The sequence below is a fragment of the Oryza sativa genome, chromosome 3, assembly GCF_034140825.1.
Source record: "Oryza sativa Japonica Group chromosome 3, ASM3414082v1".
NCBI lineage: Eukaryota > Viridiplantae > Streptophyta > Magnoliopsida > Poales > Poaceae > Oryza > Oryza sativa.
In genome coordinates this window covers 32889821-32906938 of record NC_089037.1, presented here as the reverse complement: position 1 = coordinate 32906938, position 17118 = coordinate 32889821, and the positions used below count along the sequence as shown (strand labels likewise).

The following is a 17118-nucleotide window of genomic DNA, read 5'->3' as shown; positions in this document are numbered from 1 at the left end:
GGCCAGCACGCACGCAGCAAACGAACACGGATAAATAAACCGGAGTCGCGCGCAGAAAAAACCGACCACGGACCAAACCCGGTCGAGCCGCGCCTTTTTCTAGAACAGCGGCGATGTATGAGATGACTCGGCGCCGCGCCCGCCTCCTCCTCCTCCTCCCCGTGTGGGACCACCGACCGCCCCCTCCGCCGGTAGGGCCCACATGCCCGTCTCCGCTCCCCAGCGCGGGACCCACCCTCTTGTGGGGCCCACATGCCCGCCTCTGCGTCGGACCCACCCCTGCGCGCTTTCCCTCGGGCGCCCGTCGCTTTCCTTTTTTATTTTTATTTTTTTGACTCCTGCGAGATGCGGAGGAGATCGGACGGCGCGGTTTGAAAAGGGCCGCGTCGGTGCGGATCCTGGGCCGTCCGATCGGGCCACGATCCCGAGCCGCGGCTACTGTTCACGGGGGTGGACGACAGCGCAGTCACAGCCACGTCACAGGAGTTACGGCTTCGTTCGTTTCGGCCTCTTTTGCAGTAACACCCTCCAAGAAGAAGTTAATTTCCCTGTTGTACCAATCCATACCTGGTTCTGTCTACGAAGGACCGATTTGTACAGTGCAGGAGTAGAGAGGTGCTTTGTGCAAAAAAATTCGTCGATCTGAAAAGCAGGCTACTGTTTCTCCCGTGGTAAAGAAAGGGAAAACAAAACAGAGCATCGCCATCTCTCTCCCCTCCCCTGAAAGAGCTAAAAATACAAAAACATTTGGCGTACTCAACACAACGATCAAACCAAACAAACGCAAATTACGTGAAAAAAAAGGAACGAAATTTGCGAGGAGAAAAAAAATTCAACGCGAGGACCACAGTCCAAAGCCGCTCCAAACATTCCACACACACAGCAAGATTAGAAAAAAAAAGAAAATAAAAAAAGCCATAAAGAATAGCAGTACGATTTGTTCCCCTTTTGCCCTTCCACCCCGGGGGTTTAAACCGCGGGAACCGCGTAATTTGCCCCCCCTAATTAACTCCGACATAAAAACCTTACCAAACCAAGGGGGGTTTAGGGGGAAAAAACACGCACGGAAAGACAAGAAAAATATTAAAAAATTCGCTTCCTCTTCTTCCTCCTCCTCCTGCCGATCTCTCTCCTCCTCTTGACGTGTTGAGCTGAGCTGTTCCCACTTCCCACTCCGTCCTCTTCTTCTTCTTCTTCTTCTTCTTCTTCCTCTCGCTCTCGCTTCTTCTTGAGCTTAAATGGCAGTGGGATCAGCTGCGTAGGTGTGAGGGGGAGGGATTGGCATTGAGGGGTGGGGGGAGGTGGAGGTCCAGGAATAGGGTGTGGGTGAAGTGTGGGAGGCTAATTTGGGGGTGAGAGAGGAGAAGGAGAGGTGAGGGGTGGGGGGAGGAGGAGGGGGAGGCTGGTTCTTGGACCGGCCATTGGATGGCGCCGTGGAGCGGCTTATGGGGCGGGAAGTTGGCCGCCGGCGGCGGCGGCGGCGGCGGCGACCACTACCGGGGCACGCCGGTGGTGGTCAAGATGGAGAACCCCAACTGGTCCATCTCCGAGATCTCCTCGCCGGATGACGACGACGACGAGGAGTTCTTGGTCGGCGGCCGCCGCAAGGGGGGGCGCGGCAAGAACGCCAAGCAGATCACCTGGGTGCTGCTGCTCAAGGCGCACCGCGCCGCCGGGTGCCTCGCGTCGCTGGCCTCCGCGGCCGTCGCGCTCGGCGCCGCCGCCAGGCGGAGGGTCGCCGCCGGGAGGACGGACGCCGACGCCTCCGCCGCCGCCGCCGCCGGCGAGAGCCCCGTGCTCCGCTCCCGCTTCTACGCGTTCATCAGGGCATTCGTCGTCCTCTCGGTGCTCCTCCTCATCGTTGAGCTCGGCGCCTACATCAATGGCTGGGACGACCTCGCCGCCTCCGCGCTCGCCCTCCCCGTCATCGGCGTCGAGTCGCTCTACGCGTCGTGGCTGCGCTTCCGCGCCACCTATGTCGCGCCATTCATCCAGTTCCTCACCGACGCATGCGTCGTGCTCTTCCTCATCCAGAGCGCCGACCGCCTCATCCAGTGCCTCGGCTGCTTCTACATCCATCTCAAGCGCATCAAGCCTAACCCCAAGTCACCGGCATTGCCCGACGCCGAAGACCCCGACGCCGCGTACTACCCCATGGTACTCGTGCAGATACCAATGTGCAACGAGAAGGAGGTTGGTTTGTGCTGTTGCTATCGCTCTAAAACATGCCATTTTTTGTCTCCGAAGTAGCAACCTTTTGATGTTTGTTTGTTGGTCTGTCCAGGTTTATCAGCAATCAATTGCGGCCGTGTGCAATCTTGATTGGCCGAGGTCCAACTTCTTGGTTCAGGTATTGGATGATTCGGACGATCCGACGACGCAGACACTGATCAGAGAAGAGGTGCTCAAGTGGCAGCAGAACGGCGCTCGGATTGTGTACCGGCATCGTGTCCTTAGGGATGGTTATAAGGCTGGAAATCTCAAGTCGGCGATGAGCTGCAGCTATGTCAAGGACTATGAGTTTGTTGCCATCTTTGATGCGGACTTCCAACCGAATCCGGACTTCTTGAAGCGAACCGTGCCACATTTCAAGGTAAATTGAGATGAATTTTGTGCCTATAGTTTGTGGTGATAATGTATATGGTTTAGGGTTCTAATTATGATTCATTTGTTTGCTGTTGCAGGACAATGATGAATTGGGGCTAGTGCAAGCAAGATGGTCATTTGTGAATAAGGATGAGAACCTATTGACTCGTCTGCAAAACATTAATCTTTGCTTCCACTTTGAGGTAGAACAGCAAGTGAATGGGATATTCCTAAACTTCTTCGGGTTCAATGGCACTGCTGGTGTGTGGAGAATCAAGGCATTGGATGACTCGGGAGGGTGGATGGAGCGTACAACAGTGGAGGACATGGACATTGCAGTCCGGGCACACCTTAGGGGCTGGAAATTTATCTTCCTGAATGACGTCGAGGTACTATATATGACAAACTTTCTGAATAACTTGTTGGGTTATGTTTCTTCACCTTTTCAGTTGAAATAACCCATTTCCCTCATTATGGACAGTGCCAATGTGAATTGCCAGAGTCATACGAAGCTTATAGGAAGCAGCAGCATCGGTGGCATTCTGGTCCAATGCAGCTATTCAGACTCTGCTTACCAGACATTATCAAATGCAAGGTACTGATTTGCTCTTATTTGTTGTAGTACTTTATTTTTGTAAACATCTAAACAATGAACTTATATAACCAAATGTTGTTATGAGATATCCGATTGGTCTGGATAAATATATCTGTTAATGCAAACACGAAATAAAATTAAGGCTTTACAGCATTTTTTCCCGTATCCATTCTGTGCAACTTTGTCTTCAAATAGCATGTCAGATATATCATTTAATCCGTTTATTACTTAAAGTGAAAATTTGAACATCAACAGGTAAATAATGTGATCTTGACAAAAAAAAGTGTGTTCGGTGCTTTTGTTGGATACACAACACGCGCTCATGGCATCGCGAATATGCTCCAAGGATGTTAACATGATGAAATTCTAAAATGTTAGAGGTTTTTTTATACTCTTTAACTGATTCTCGAAATATTAATTCACATATTGATATGTCCTGTACCATTAGCCTTTTCTCTCAAGTACTTAGGTTTATACACTTCAATAAAGACGCATGCTCATCGAGCAGCATCCATCTCACTAGAATATAAAATGTTGATATCTAATTGTATATCATTTGTGCGCATGTTACAACTGGACCTTTTTTTGCATTACCATGATAGAATATGAATTTGCTTATCACCTTTTGTTGTCATTGTCATCAAAATAATGTACTACCTGATAGGATGTCTGGATGAAACAACTGACTTGTTGATAGCTCTGTTTTACCAATCTGATTGCTAGATGAAACAACTGGCTTGTTGATAGCTCTGTTTTACCAATCTGATTGCTTATTAATTTTGTTTTATTCTGCTGCAGATTGTGTTTTGGAAGAAAGCCAACTTGATCTTCCTTTTCTTCCTTCTCCGGAAGCTCATACTACCATTCTACTCTTTCACGCTCTTCTGCATCATCCTCCCAATGACGATGTTTGTGCCTGAAGCCGAGCTTCCTGACTGGGTCGTATGCTACATTCCTGCCCTGATGTCCTTGCTCAACATCCTGCCTTCTCCGAAGTCTTTCCCTTTCATCATCCCATACCTACTTTTCGAGAACACCATGTCCGTGACAAAATTCAATGCCATGATCTCTGGTCTGTTCCAGCTTGGAAATGCATACGAGTGGGTGGTGACCAAGAAGTCAGGCCGATCATCGGAGGGCGACCTCATTTCTTTGGCACCCAAAGAGTTGAAACACCAAAAAACTGAATCGGCGCCTAACCTCGACGCTATTGCAAAGGAGCAGTCCGCTCCTAGAAAGGACGTAAAGAAGAAGCACAACCGGATATACAAGAAAGAGCTTGCACTCTCATTGCTCCTCCTAACCGCTGCAGCTCGCAGTTTGCTCTCGAAACAGGGTATACATTTCTACTTCCTCCTGTTCCAGGGCATATCTTTCTTGTTAGTAGGCCTTGATCTCATAGGCGAGCAGATTGAGTAAACTGTGAAAAGCATGATAGATGTTAAAAAAACAGTGACAATGGAGGGTGCTCCAGGGATGTTGTGTCGAAGCTCTTTGGCGATATTGAAATGTTGCATGACGCAATTGTGTCGTCCAATTGATTTATGTCACGACTTCACACAACATGATCCACAATGTACACGCCCAAATAGGCCCCTCCCCCCTCGGTTGTGTAGATATAGTTGTTCTTGGACTGTAAATTTGCCTAGTTATTCCAAGACTATCCGATTCTTTTGTAAACCAATTTTGGTGTTCATGTGGGGATTTTATGTTAGGAGGCAATTACTGCCTGTACGAGTGATTCGGAATCCACAATGCCCTTAATTAGAAGCCATTCCTTCCTTATGTGTCTACTTCTGAATTCTGATGACCATCTTTGCCCAACCTGCTATGTTGGTCAATCTACCTTTGCTGATGCCATTCTGCATGACTCCAGCAAAACTGATACTGTCCATTACAATGTCACATGACTGGAAGCTTTATTTTTTCCTCTTAAATGTACGCGTCCAGATTCCAGCAGGTAGTCAATAAAGAAGCTGCCCTTCTGATAATCGCCGAGAGTATAAATGTTGACAAACTTTTCAAAAAAGTGTCAAAACCGGAAGAGAACTTGTGAAACGGCATGCTTTTTCCAAGTGATACAACTACACTACATGGTGTAACGTACAAGACCAGAAAACATCATCCTACATACAGCTGGACACCACCACCACACACCTGCTGCTGATGTAGTATCCCAATTCCATCCCAGTTGCCCAAGAAAATTCCAATCCGGCTCAATTCAGGCGGCAGCAGCACACACGTCTCCAGCTGAATGTCAATTACCTGAATCTATAAAAAATAGGAGTCCCATCTCCATTTCAAGGGGCCAGAAATGAATTCCAGATAGTGAAGTGAGATGGAAACAAAAACTAATAAACCCGGATGTTGTCTCAATTGGAGATGAGCTGTGAGTAGCCGAGAACGGTGGCGGCAGCATCAGCTGCAGATAGTGAGAGACCAGTGCCGAGTCCATCGCCTTATCTGCACGGGCATGTGGCCGGGAGACAGCTGTGTCGCGCCAAGGCGTCCGTCCGTCCGGCCCTTCTGCTGGTCCAGCGGCTGCCGTAAGCGAGCGTTTCACATGACGACGCTTTCTGTCGTGCTGAACTGGAGATACAAATCATTACTGTACAATATACAATACACCAAATGTCCTCCTTTTTTTTCTTTTTTTTTCTTTCGGTAGAACAACAATTGTACTAGGAGTGAGTATTAGGTGCGAGTGCTCGAGTGCAAGTATATATGCAGCTTTGTCAGCCGTTTGCCTTCTTGCAGTATAAGCCAAGGGAAATGCCATTGGTAGGAGTAGCAAACAATGGCGGACACGGCGACACGGCTTAGTTGCGTTCTTGCATCTGGTGAATCTGGATCGCTCTATGTAGAGTATCACTCGATCGATCTCTTCTGATCATGGCGAATGATTGCCGCAGCTCAGCAAAGCTTGGGGGAAGTGAGTTACCCATAGCTTAATCATGATGTCACGCATTAAAACCGGGCAGTACCTGACTTCTAGCTTAGCTTTGCTGTAACGATCTGCCTTTGTGTGATTTTTGACCGTGTGACGTAAAAAGGCGATTATATAATGGTCCAATTATTTGCACAAATTGCCCCACCGACGACATGCATGCCCAACCGGTGAACAACAATGAGAGCTAGCACACGTGTAAAGTACACCCGGCGCTCCATTGAGTGAGTGGCGGTCGTCACAGTAACTTAGTCTCGAAGCCTAATTAGATTAAGAAAAAAACGCGTGCAGTGCACCAAAATACGTATATAATACTAAACACTTTTAGGTGGTGTTATTTTCTCCTGAAGATGAAGATGAAAATTAAGTTTTTTTTTACGCAAAATGAGGTGGTATTAATACATGATTGATTGTGTTTTAATTATTATAAACTTGAAAAATAGATTAATATGATATTTTAGAGCAACTTTCATATATAAAGTTTTTACATAAAACGCACCGTTTAGCAGTTTAAAAAGCGAGCCACAAAAATTTTAATCTTCATTCAACTCTTGTTGGAGAAAAGAAATGGACCTTACTCCATGATGTATTGCTTGTGCATGAACTATGGTAGAACATCCGTTTCACAATGTAAGTCATTCTAGCATATGAATATGGGAAATACTAGATATATGTCTAGATTCATCAACACCAATATAAATATGGGAAATGCTAGAATGACTTACATTGTGAAAGGAGTACATTATGTGTACTGAAGTACTTAATATTACACAGCACAGCAGAGTCATCGGTTCACAAAAGCCCGATCAACCGAAACACGAAGCCCAACCCTCCTATCTAAACAGGCCGAGGCCTTAAACCAATCCAGATTTCAGGGCCCAACCTCCTCGGCCCTAGCCACGCGACACCAGCCCAGGGCGAACAACGCACGTACGTTTCCGTTGATTTCGAGTATGGCTCGAGGGGTCGGAGAATAATTCTCCGAACCCTCTTGGGTTCACGTGAACCGTCCGATCGTGAACGTGCGGGCAGGAAGTGGCCCGGGGAACTGCGAGGGTGGGTTTGATCGCGAGGTCATGCCCAACTGTGGCCCTGTTTAGTTCACACCAAACTTTCCCCCAACTCTCAACTTTTCATCACATCTAAAACTTTCCAACACACATAAACTCGAAAAATGCCTCAGTTCGGACGTCCGATCTCAGAGAAAAAATCGAATACCTATAACTTTGCTATGTACAGCCTCCTATCCCCTTTTGCATACCCTTTACATATGCTTCATCACTAAGCATTAGCATGCATGAAGGAGAGGGGACACGAGGCTATTTACATGTACACCCTTTTAGCAAACTTGAAAATGACTATTCTCCCAAATTACTTATCCAATCTACGATCCGATTATACTATTATATTCATTACAATTAAATATTTACAACAAGATGTTACATGATTATATTATAATGAAAAAACACACATATGTTTCAACCATTTAAATTTAATGTTTCGCATGTGAGATTCGGATGTTTCAGCTGAGATTATATTATGTTGCACATTTTATAATTATTGTGTTGCGATGTATGTTTCTTTAATGTATCACATGGTGCTATTTGCATGTTTCAGCAAGTAGTTTATGATGTTTCACTAGTTTATTTGTAAATGTTGCACATGTATTGTTTGATTGTTTCAACAAGTATTTACTAGTTAATTAAAAATGTTGCACATAGTATTATTCATATGTTTCAGTAAATATTATACGATGTTTCAATAGTTAACATCATGTGATTAAATTATAAAAAAATCATGTGAGATCTTTTTATAAAAATTTAATTATAATGAATAAAAAGATATAATCGGATCGCGGATCAGATAAACAGTTTAAAACATAAAATAGTTAAACGTATGCAAATAAAGTTAACAACCTAGAACCTAGGCATGATGCACGGTCAATATGTAAGCTAAGCACAGTAGGAGGGCTATCCGATCTTTAGAATATTATCGGACATCCGATGGTTAGTTGGCTCCTAACTTTTTTTCCAAACTACCAACTTTCTCTAAACTTCTCCCCAATTTCAGGAACTAAACACAGCCTGTATAACACATGTAATGCCCATATATGCATCTCACCGTTGAGACGATAAACACAATTAAGATGTTTGAGAAGAAAATTGGTTCTGTTAGCTAAGCTGATGAATCAAAACATTCTACCACAATTTGCATGCAAGGAGGCAACAAAATGTGCCAATCTCGTAATCACCTTAGGTAGAAGGAAGCTTTTTTAAGTTTCACTCCACCAATTCATAATATGAACATACATGATAATGTGCACGGTCACAGCTGTTCTTGCTAAGTAAATGAGAAAAGAACCACATAAAGACATGGTTTACTGAAGTCCATAAGTCAGTAACATTCAATCCACATGAATCCGGCAAGCATTTTACACTTTACATATTCTAATCCGTCAATTTGCACTCAGAAGATGGCTGGACGTATCTCACAAAGGATGGCTGTGCGGAGGGAATGAGTTCCCAAGTCAGAGAGTAGTGTAGGAAAACACATGAGAGGGCGACGTCCTCTGTGACGCGCGGCGAGGCGGCGACCGATGACACACCTAACTGATCAATAAGACCACACGTCTGAGTACTTAATATAAGTTTCGAGGGAGCGTATCCTATGCACATAGGCCCTCGCGTGTACACACCGTGTACACCAACTAAAAATTATCACAAAAAATTTTAGAAAAATTCATACATGCACTTTCAATAGTATTACATCTACATGCAAAGTCGCATCTTCAAATTCATTCTACATAGAGAATAACAAAAAAGATAAAATTCTGACAAAATTGTAACCTTAAAACTGTCAGTTTTTTTTGTTACGGCTAAAATATAATGAATTTGACGTTAAGATTTTAACCCTAGGTGTAATACAACTGAAAGTATGTGTATGATTTTTTCTAGATTTTTTGGTGACATTTTTTAGTTGGTATGCACGTGTGTACACGTGAGGGCCTGTGTGCATAGGATATGTTGCCAAGTTTCGAACCCTAAGTAGACTATATAAATAGAGAACAAAATCAAAATAGGGGTACTTACAACTGAGTAGTAATGTACTCCCCGTCAAAAAAAACTAACCTATGATAGAATTTGATATAATCTAATATAACGAATTTGTATATCTAATCATATATTAGTTTTTTATAAGATAGGGGAGGATGCACAAGCAGTTAGCACAGACTGACTGCACAGGGCACGACGTGGCATGCTTCGTGTAGTTTCAAAACGCACAAAAAAACCATACACGCCCGCGACGAAACGAAGGCAGAAGGTTCAAGGAGCCCCGTCGCTAGACCTGTTGAACAAGCCCATGACACCAAGAGGCCTAGCCCGTTAACCAATCCTGATTTCACGGCCCCGTCCACTCCGACCACTCGGCCTAACCAGCCGGCGGCCGCGACGCCCGCCGACCAGACCAGCGGAAACAACGCGCGCCGCTGCTGCGGACGGATCGTTCACGGCACGCGTGAATGCGTGATCCGCCTCGGCAAAACCGGGGCATCCTCGTTCGTAGCCGCAGCGGGACATTCTCCGAACCCCCTTGGTTTCATACGTACCGTCCGATCGAGAGAAGCTGAGAAGGTCATGCAGGGGTTCGGAGGATTTTTCTCCGAACCTCTGGAGGGTTTACGGCCGCCGTTCGATCGAGAATGTGCTTTCAATTTACTTTGAGATGATAAACACCACCACAGTGAGTTCGGCTTTGCAAAACCAACACGTTGTTCCTGTTGAAGTTAAGTGAGAACACTAAAACCAACCAACTCCAATAAGTGTGGCTGTGAGCCTGTGATAGAGGATCTGCTGATCTACTAGTATGCTGCTGCTGTTGCATTGCCCCAATATTACAAAAACCCTTCTACTACTGGAGAAGGTGATGAACGAGGCAAACGCACGCATATGCATATCGCGAATTTCACCCTAATTCTTGCTCATCTACCACTAACTAACCAGCTTCCTAAGCTAAAGTGGCTATGGACCTCGCCTAACGACAAGGATGCTTTGCTGCTCATGCGTCGGTCCACGCGGCGAACATTGGCAGGTGCGCGATGGACACGCCGGCCCTCGCCGGCACCGAGCTCACCGCCGGCGAGGGCGAGGCCCAGGTGTTCAGCGGCACCGGGCTGTACAGCTTCGACGCCGCCGCGGGCTTGGCGAACAGCGTGGCGAGGACGCCGCCGCCGCCGCCGCCGCCGACGCCCCTGTCAGGGCTCTGCTCCCGGGAGTTGCCCAGGCTCGTCGCCGCCATCGACATGTGCGGCGCGCGCGGCGGCGCGCCCGCCGCGTCCACGGTCGACACGATGTCCTGCAGCACCGAGAAGGCGTCGCTCGGCAGGAGGTCATGGTGTTGGTGGCCGCCGTGCCCATGCTGCTGCTGCTGCTCCGTTCTCGCCGCCGCTGGCAGCGCGGCGGCGGTGGCCATCTTCCACTCCGCCACGTTCCCGGCCTGCACCAAGGCGGCCGCGGCGTCGGCGACCGCCGCCGCGCCGCCGCCGTCGCCGACCTTACCCTTGCGCCGCGCCAGCTCCCCCGGGAGGAGCGTGCTGCTCTCCAGGATCTTGTCCACGTCGTACCTCGTGATGTCGAAGTTGGTGACGGCGTTGAGCCCCCGGAACTTGATCGCCGCCACGTCGTACGCCTCCGCCGCCTCCTCCTGCGTGCCTGCATCCACAAATACAACCAATCACACACGACGACGAACTCACTCACCATCAATCAAAAGTAAAATCCGAGTTTTCGCCGCCGCCGCCGCGCGCGGTCAGGTCACAGGTCAAACCGGCATGGCGCGCGCGCCGCGCCGCGGCAAAAGCCGACGCGACTGCGGCGAGGGGCACAGCCTTTGGAAAGGAAGCGAACAAAAGGCAAACCAAACCAACCGCGCATGCATGCGCATGCATGCATGCGCAAAAGCACCGCTGCTGCAGCAATCAAAAGCATGCAAGAAACGGCAGGGCGAAACATTCTTTCGAGCTGGGCCATGGTGGTGGCCATGGCCGTGCAGAAGCAGCAGAATTGGCATCATTGAATCTAGCCATAGCTGACTGAAGGTCTTATGATCATTGTGACAGGACACACCCTGCGTCCTTAAACCGTGACAGCCTCTGCAAAGCCAACCTCATACACACTTTGCTGCTCATCGCTGATCGATCACATGATGAGAAGAATCCGGACAAGAATAACTACTAGTAGATCATAGTGCAGTTGCAGAGATTGGGGAGGAAGAACACTCACTGAATGTCCCCAAGTAAAGGTCCTTGTTGCCCGAGACGCGGCCGATTCGCGCCTGCCATCTCCCGTGCTGATGATGCCTGCAAACATTGACAGAAAACACACCAAGTTAATCACTCAGTTAACATGCTTCCAAGATCCATTTGCCGTATTTTTGCTGCAACCATGTGATTAACAACGACCTGGTGACTCCACGGTAGATCGAAGCGCCACGCGAGAAGCCACTGCTTTTCCTGCAGCAAACAGACATGGAGGTTTACAGATGTCAGTGTCACAATCTTGTTCGTTCAGTGACTTGGCGATTTCATAGGTAGCTACGCAGTGTACCTTCTGAGGTGAGCCACATACTCCTGCCTGCTCATGTTCTTCATCTCCTCCAGCTCCTCCTGGTAGTCCTCCAACTGCCCAGAAAATGGTGAAAACAAACGTCAATGATAGCCGTAACATCATAACTACAGTCATTCACAGTGCCCTTGAGCTAGCACTCTAAAATCTAAACTAAAATGTGTACTGTTTGCTTGCAAGAAAAGCAACAAATGAACTAATCAGAGTTGGTAATTTAATCACCGGGAAGTTGATGTGCGTGGAAGGGCCCCAGTACTTGAGCGCAGCAAGATCATACGCCCTGGCAGCCTTCTCCTCCATGTCATACCCACCTAGCAAAGGTTACATTGCAATCTCACAATCAAATCTTTGTTTCCAAAAACTAATCAATTCATCCCAAGTACTTGTGTACTGGTACTCACCAAGATACACTGCAGCCCATGCCAAAAGATTCAGCAGGATGATCATGCAAGAACATACATATACATTTCATCAGCATTTAAAACATAAGAAAGTGTGATTAATCACAATGTCAAGTTTCTCTAACCTTGGCGTCCTTTTCTGGTCTGGCCTTCCTTCTTGCAGCTGTTGTCCCAGAGGTGTGCCTCATATCTCCCAGTCCACCTATGCCTGCTTTTTACAAGGTTTTTTTACTTGAGGTTAAGTGAAGCTGTGAAGGTGGAAGCCATGGCGGCATGGTGGCGAGAGGTGTCTGTCACTATGGCGCTGCTAGCTACTACCTGGTGACGCCTCTGTACTGCGACGTCCTCTGGCCGAACGTGTCAATGGACTTGCGGTGCACCGGCTGCTTCTGCCCGGCGCGGTCCGCGCCGCCGCGCTTCTTGCTCACGGCGTCCATGGCCATGTACGGCTCGCCGGCGGCGGCGGCCTGCACGGTGACGCAGCTGGACTGGGACCCGGCCGAGCTCATGGACAGGGTGAGAGGGTGCAGGTGGCCGCCGGTGGGGATGATGGGGCCGGCGGCGCAGACGTCGTCGGCGGCGGCGTTGGCGATGTCGTAGCCGCCGCCGTGCATCGCCGCCCAGCCGGCCGCCACTGCCGCGGCGGACTGGTCGTGCACCAGCGCCGCGTCGTGGCCGGCGCCGGCGCCGGGGATGACAGCGCACTGCAGGAAGCCGCCGCCGCCGTGGTGCGGGTCGCCACCGACGGCGCCGCCGTCCTGGGCGTGTCCCTGGTGGTGACCGTGGCCGCCGTAGTAGAAGGCGGAGTTGTCCAGGCTCAGCGCCATGGCGGGGCCCGCGCCTAGGAAATCCTCCAGCTTGGGCGACGCCGACACCACCACCCCTGGTCACGAGTCAAAGCCAACCAAGCGACATAAAGAGACGCATTTGCTACAAGCCAAAGCGACCATGAACGCAACTGTAGCCACAGCCCAAGTAAGAAGAACCCGCGCTGTCTAGACGAACACCAGCACGAGCTAGCCATCTCTCTATCCAGCTACTACTTAAGCTAGCTAGCTCACCTTGCTGTTCTTGGTCGCCTCCCCGGAGTGCCTCCATGATGCAGAGCGAGCCGTCGGACTTGAGCGGCATGGAGGAGAACCCGGCGCCATAGTACGATCCGCCGCCGGCCGCGGAGGTGACGACGGCGTCATGCCCGCCGCCGTAGTAGAAGGAGGAGGCGACGGCGGCAGGGTTGTAGAACAGCCCACCTCCATGCTGCTGCTGATGCTGGTGCACGTGGTGGTGGTGGTGGTGGCCGACATCGTCGACGCCGCCGGCGCAGTACGTCGCCATGTGCGGCGACAGCGAGAATCCCAGCCAGCCGCCGACACCTCCGGCGGTGGCAGCCATGCTGCCGCTGCTGCTGCTGCTGTTGCCACTGGCCATTGCTTCGGTTATCGATGAGGAGGGATTCAGGAGGAGGAGGAGGAGGAGGAGGGAATGAGGCGATCAATCATTGGCGAGTACATGGCGCAATGATGCCGCCACATCCTCCATTTCTATCGACGCGCGTTCGGTTTCTGTGTGTGTGTGTTTCTGTGCGCGTGTGGCGAAGCAAACCGTGGTGGCGGATGAGGCGAGGAGGAGGAATGGCCGGTGTTGTTATTAAGGGGAAGAAGGAGAGGAGAGTGGAGTGGGGGCTTTGAAAGTGTGCAAAAGGAATAAGTTGCTGATATTGGTCTTGAGCTTGACCCGTTCTCTTTTTTTTTTCAAAAAAGAAAGGGGAAAGAGTAGTACTACTACAACATTCTGTCTTCTTTACCTCTATGTTTTGCATGGGGATCTGTGTTCGTAGAGGTAGAAAATATTTTCCATATTGCCCATATTGCGGTGGTAATCTCGTGGGTAATATATCTTGATTTTTCTTAGTAGTCTTATTATGATTTTCTTCGAGTAACCCGCGTGGTTATCGTGATAACCGTGATAAGAATCGGTAACTAACTCTTATACTAAATTGGCAGGAGAAAACCTTCGTGATATCAACTATAGTAGCTAACCTCTATTAAGGGTCTTTTGATTTGGAGGAAAAAATATAGGAATTTTGGAGAATTTTAATCTTGTAAGAAAAGTTCTTATGGATGGCTTTGAATCAAAGGATTAAATCCTATCCAATCCTTTAAAATTACTATAGAATGGACAATCATATAGAGATTTTGAAAGGAAAATTAGCAAGAGCTCAAAGCTCTTGGAAAATTTCTTTGAGTTATCTCTCTCATTCGATTCAGGTGTTTTTCCTAAGAAATCAAACAGTCATTTCTATGTTTTTTTTTCTATGTTTTGCAATTTTTTGTTACGGCTTCAAAATCATGTGTTTTTTCTTGTTTCTTTATTTTTTTAATCCCTATAATTTAAAGGGACCCTTAAAACCGGTAAGTGAAAACCCAGGGTTTGATATTGGCGATATTGTCCAATGATATGTACTCTTACAACACCAAATCTCAGCTTCTGTTTTTGAAATGATCCGAGTTTGATTTTTTATAATAAAATGGGATAAAGCCGGTCTCAACTCTCTTTAACCAACCCAAAATTATATTTTTAGACGATGAGTGGAGTAGTACGACGAGAGTAAAGAGATTCATTTGCAAGTCTATAAAGTTAACCAACCTTTAAATGGCATCCTCAATTTATGTTGTGTATAGCTAGAAATACACACTAGCGCTTTGTTTAGTTCCACGCTAAAATTAAAAGTTTAAGTAAATTGGAACGATGTGACGGAAAAGTTGGAAGTTTGTGTATGCAGGAAAGTTCGATGTGACAGAAAAGTTGGAAATTTGAAGAAAAAAAGTTTAAATCTAAACATGGCCCTGTTTGGATCCGGAGGGCTATTAAATAGCCCTCCAGAATCTTGCTATTTAGGAGTATTAAACGTAGATTACTGACAAAACGCATTCCTTAACCCCTAGGCTATTTTGCGAGACGAATCTAACGAGGTATATTAATCCATGATTTGCTACAGTGATGCTACAGTAATCAGTCGCTAATTATGGATTAATATACATCATTAGATTCGTCTCGCAAAATAGCCTAGGGGTTATGGAATCGGTTTTGTCGGTAATATATGTTTAATAATCCTAAATAGCAAGATTCCGGAGAGCTATTTACTAGTTCGGAAGATCCAAACAAGGCCATGGCCTTGTTTTGGAAACTGTGATAGTACAGTTTGCAGGATAACATACGAGTATACGACGATGTATATATCTTGGCGTTTGAGCATAGGATTCTCATAGAATTTTTGTAACAATTTCATGCAAAACAATACAATAATTCTTATATACTCCTTTCATGTGCTTGTTTCTACTGAAGTAACAACCTACCCTACAAAATTGATGTACCATTTCTGTTTGGCAGCAAAAAACAAATCATTACTTCCAGTAGTAAGGGCAGTCCTAACCCATAATGTCCATAAGCTGTGTCTTTGGTGCCATGTCAATAAGACATTACAATAGAAACTAAACTCTACAACCCATGGTTTCTTAAAGTGGACCATTAATAAATACATCATATCTCTTCTCTACCAATCATATTTATTCTTCATATATTATGAAGACACTGTTATCTCCCAATGCAAAACTTGATAGTGTCTAGTGCATAGGTTCTCGTGTTAAAGCTGTGTCTTGCATGAGACCCAGTTTCTTCCTCTCTTCGTTCTCTCTCTTAATTAATATAGTACCACATAAGCTAAAAGTCCTACATGGCAATATAGTTAATGCCATAGACACCATTCTAGGTGGAGGGTTGGGATTGCCCTAATATTGTGATTCAACGCTTGCAGCATTTTAATGCTGCACATTATTTGGTCAGATTTACAGTATTAAAAAATATCTCATCTGGTTTTAGATTCTTATATTTTAGGACTGGGACGGATGAAGTACGTAGTACGTTTTCTTCAATTTCAGACTTCAACTTCCTCTCTTTTTTTTCATTGGGACGTTTTTTAAACTATTAAACGGTGTGTTTTTTAAAATTACTATAAAAATATTATTTGAAAAATTCAAATAAATTTATTTTCAAGTTTATAATTATAAATACTTAATTAATTATGTGTTAATGGGTTTTCTTTTTGGTATGCGCTGAAAATCTCTCTCCAACTTAGAGAAATAACTCAACCGGCTGATAGTAATGCAACTAACAGTAATGTAACCAATGAATATAATGTATTCGGAAAGTAGTAGTACTCCTTATTTTGTTGGGATTACTATTCGATCGCTTAATTACTACAAGTTTCTGATCGCTTTACATAATTAAACTATGATGATGCAAGCAAGGCAATAACAGAGTTGGCTTGCGGATAGTAGACAGGGAAGAGATGCCCTAGAAGCCCTTAGCTAGATTGTCACTTCAGATCAAGCACACTGTTGTAGAGTGGAGTGTAGTGCAATACAACTGGTGATTGATCTGATTTAATTCCATCTTGCATGAAATTTCTACTAGTGGTGAGCTGCATGCCACCCATTACATGCACACACAAACACAACGCCTCTCTCAACAGTCATATTTGTACAGTAGGGTGTAGCAGAGACAATAACTCGAGAGACCGATGACAGATTGATGGAGGGATGATGCATGTCAACGTGAAATAAAGAATATACGTATGTACACATACCGTATGGAGTATTTGAGTGACTGTTCCTTGATGTTGATATACTAGTACCATTGCCAAATGAAGGGCGAGGGAGTGTAATGTATACGGCATAGAAATCTTGTATAACTAGTACTATACGTCATACCGGATTAATTTTGAAGTGAGAATTTCGTTGGTGTCTCTCCCCTTTGTGCCTAGAGAATCAACGGACCGTTGTAGTGCGAAATCTTGCACAAAGCATAGTATATATGTACTTCTATACTTAGTGTTATGGGACGATACTACCTTCGTTCCAAAATATTGCTATCTATTAGTATGCGATTTGTTTCATCTTAGAATGACAG

The 17118-nt window shown here is 46.5% G+C and overlaps 2 protein-coding genes across 3 annotated transcripts; one reads left to right on the top strand and one right to left on the bottom strand.

The window, feature by feature from the left end:
- Positions 1–1073: 1073 nt before the first annotated feature.
- On the top strand, positions 1074–5003 carry LOC4334258 (probable xyloglucan glycosyltransferase 9). Its single transcript, NM_001418723.1, has 5 exons — positions 1074–2193; positions 2285–2593; positions 2685–2975; positions 3068–3181; positions 3980–5003. Exons 1-5 carry the CDS (start codon positions 1426–1428, stop codon positions 4598–4600), a joined length of 2103 nt encoding a protein of 700 aa, NP_001405652.1. The 5' UTR covers positions 1074–1425; the 3' UTR covers positions 4601–5003.
- Positions 5004–9880: 4877 nt separating this feature from the next.
- Positions 9881–13770, bottom strand: LOC4334257 (AP2-like ethylene-responsive transcription factor CRL5). 2 transcript variants are annotated; one of them, XM_026023764.2, is made up of 9 exons: positions 13212–13770; positions 12469–13033; positions 12276–12361; positions 12151–12159; positions 11972–12060; positions 11732–11805; positions 11587–11637; positions 11408–11484; positions 9881–10837 (listed from the first exon to the last, which is right to left on the bottom strand). In XM_026023764.2, exons 1-9 carry the CDS (start codon positions 13576–13578, stop codon positions 10185–10187), a joined length of 1971 nt encoding a protein of 656 aa, XP_025879549.1. In that variant the 5' UTR covers positions 13579–13770; the 3' UTR covers positions 9881–10184. The 2 variants fall into 2 exon arrangements, with proteins under 2 accessions (XP_025879549.1, XP_025879550.1); XM_026023765.2 differs by having other exon boundaries at positions 12276–12358.
- Between the last annotated feature and the right edge of the window lie 3348 nt (positions 13771–17118).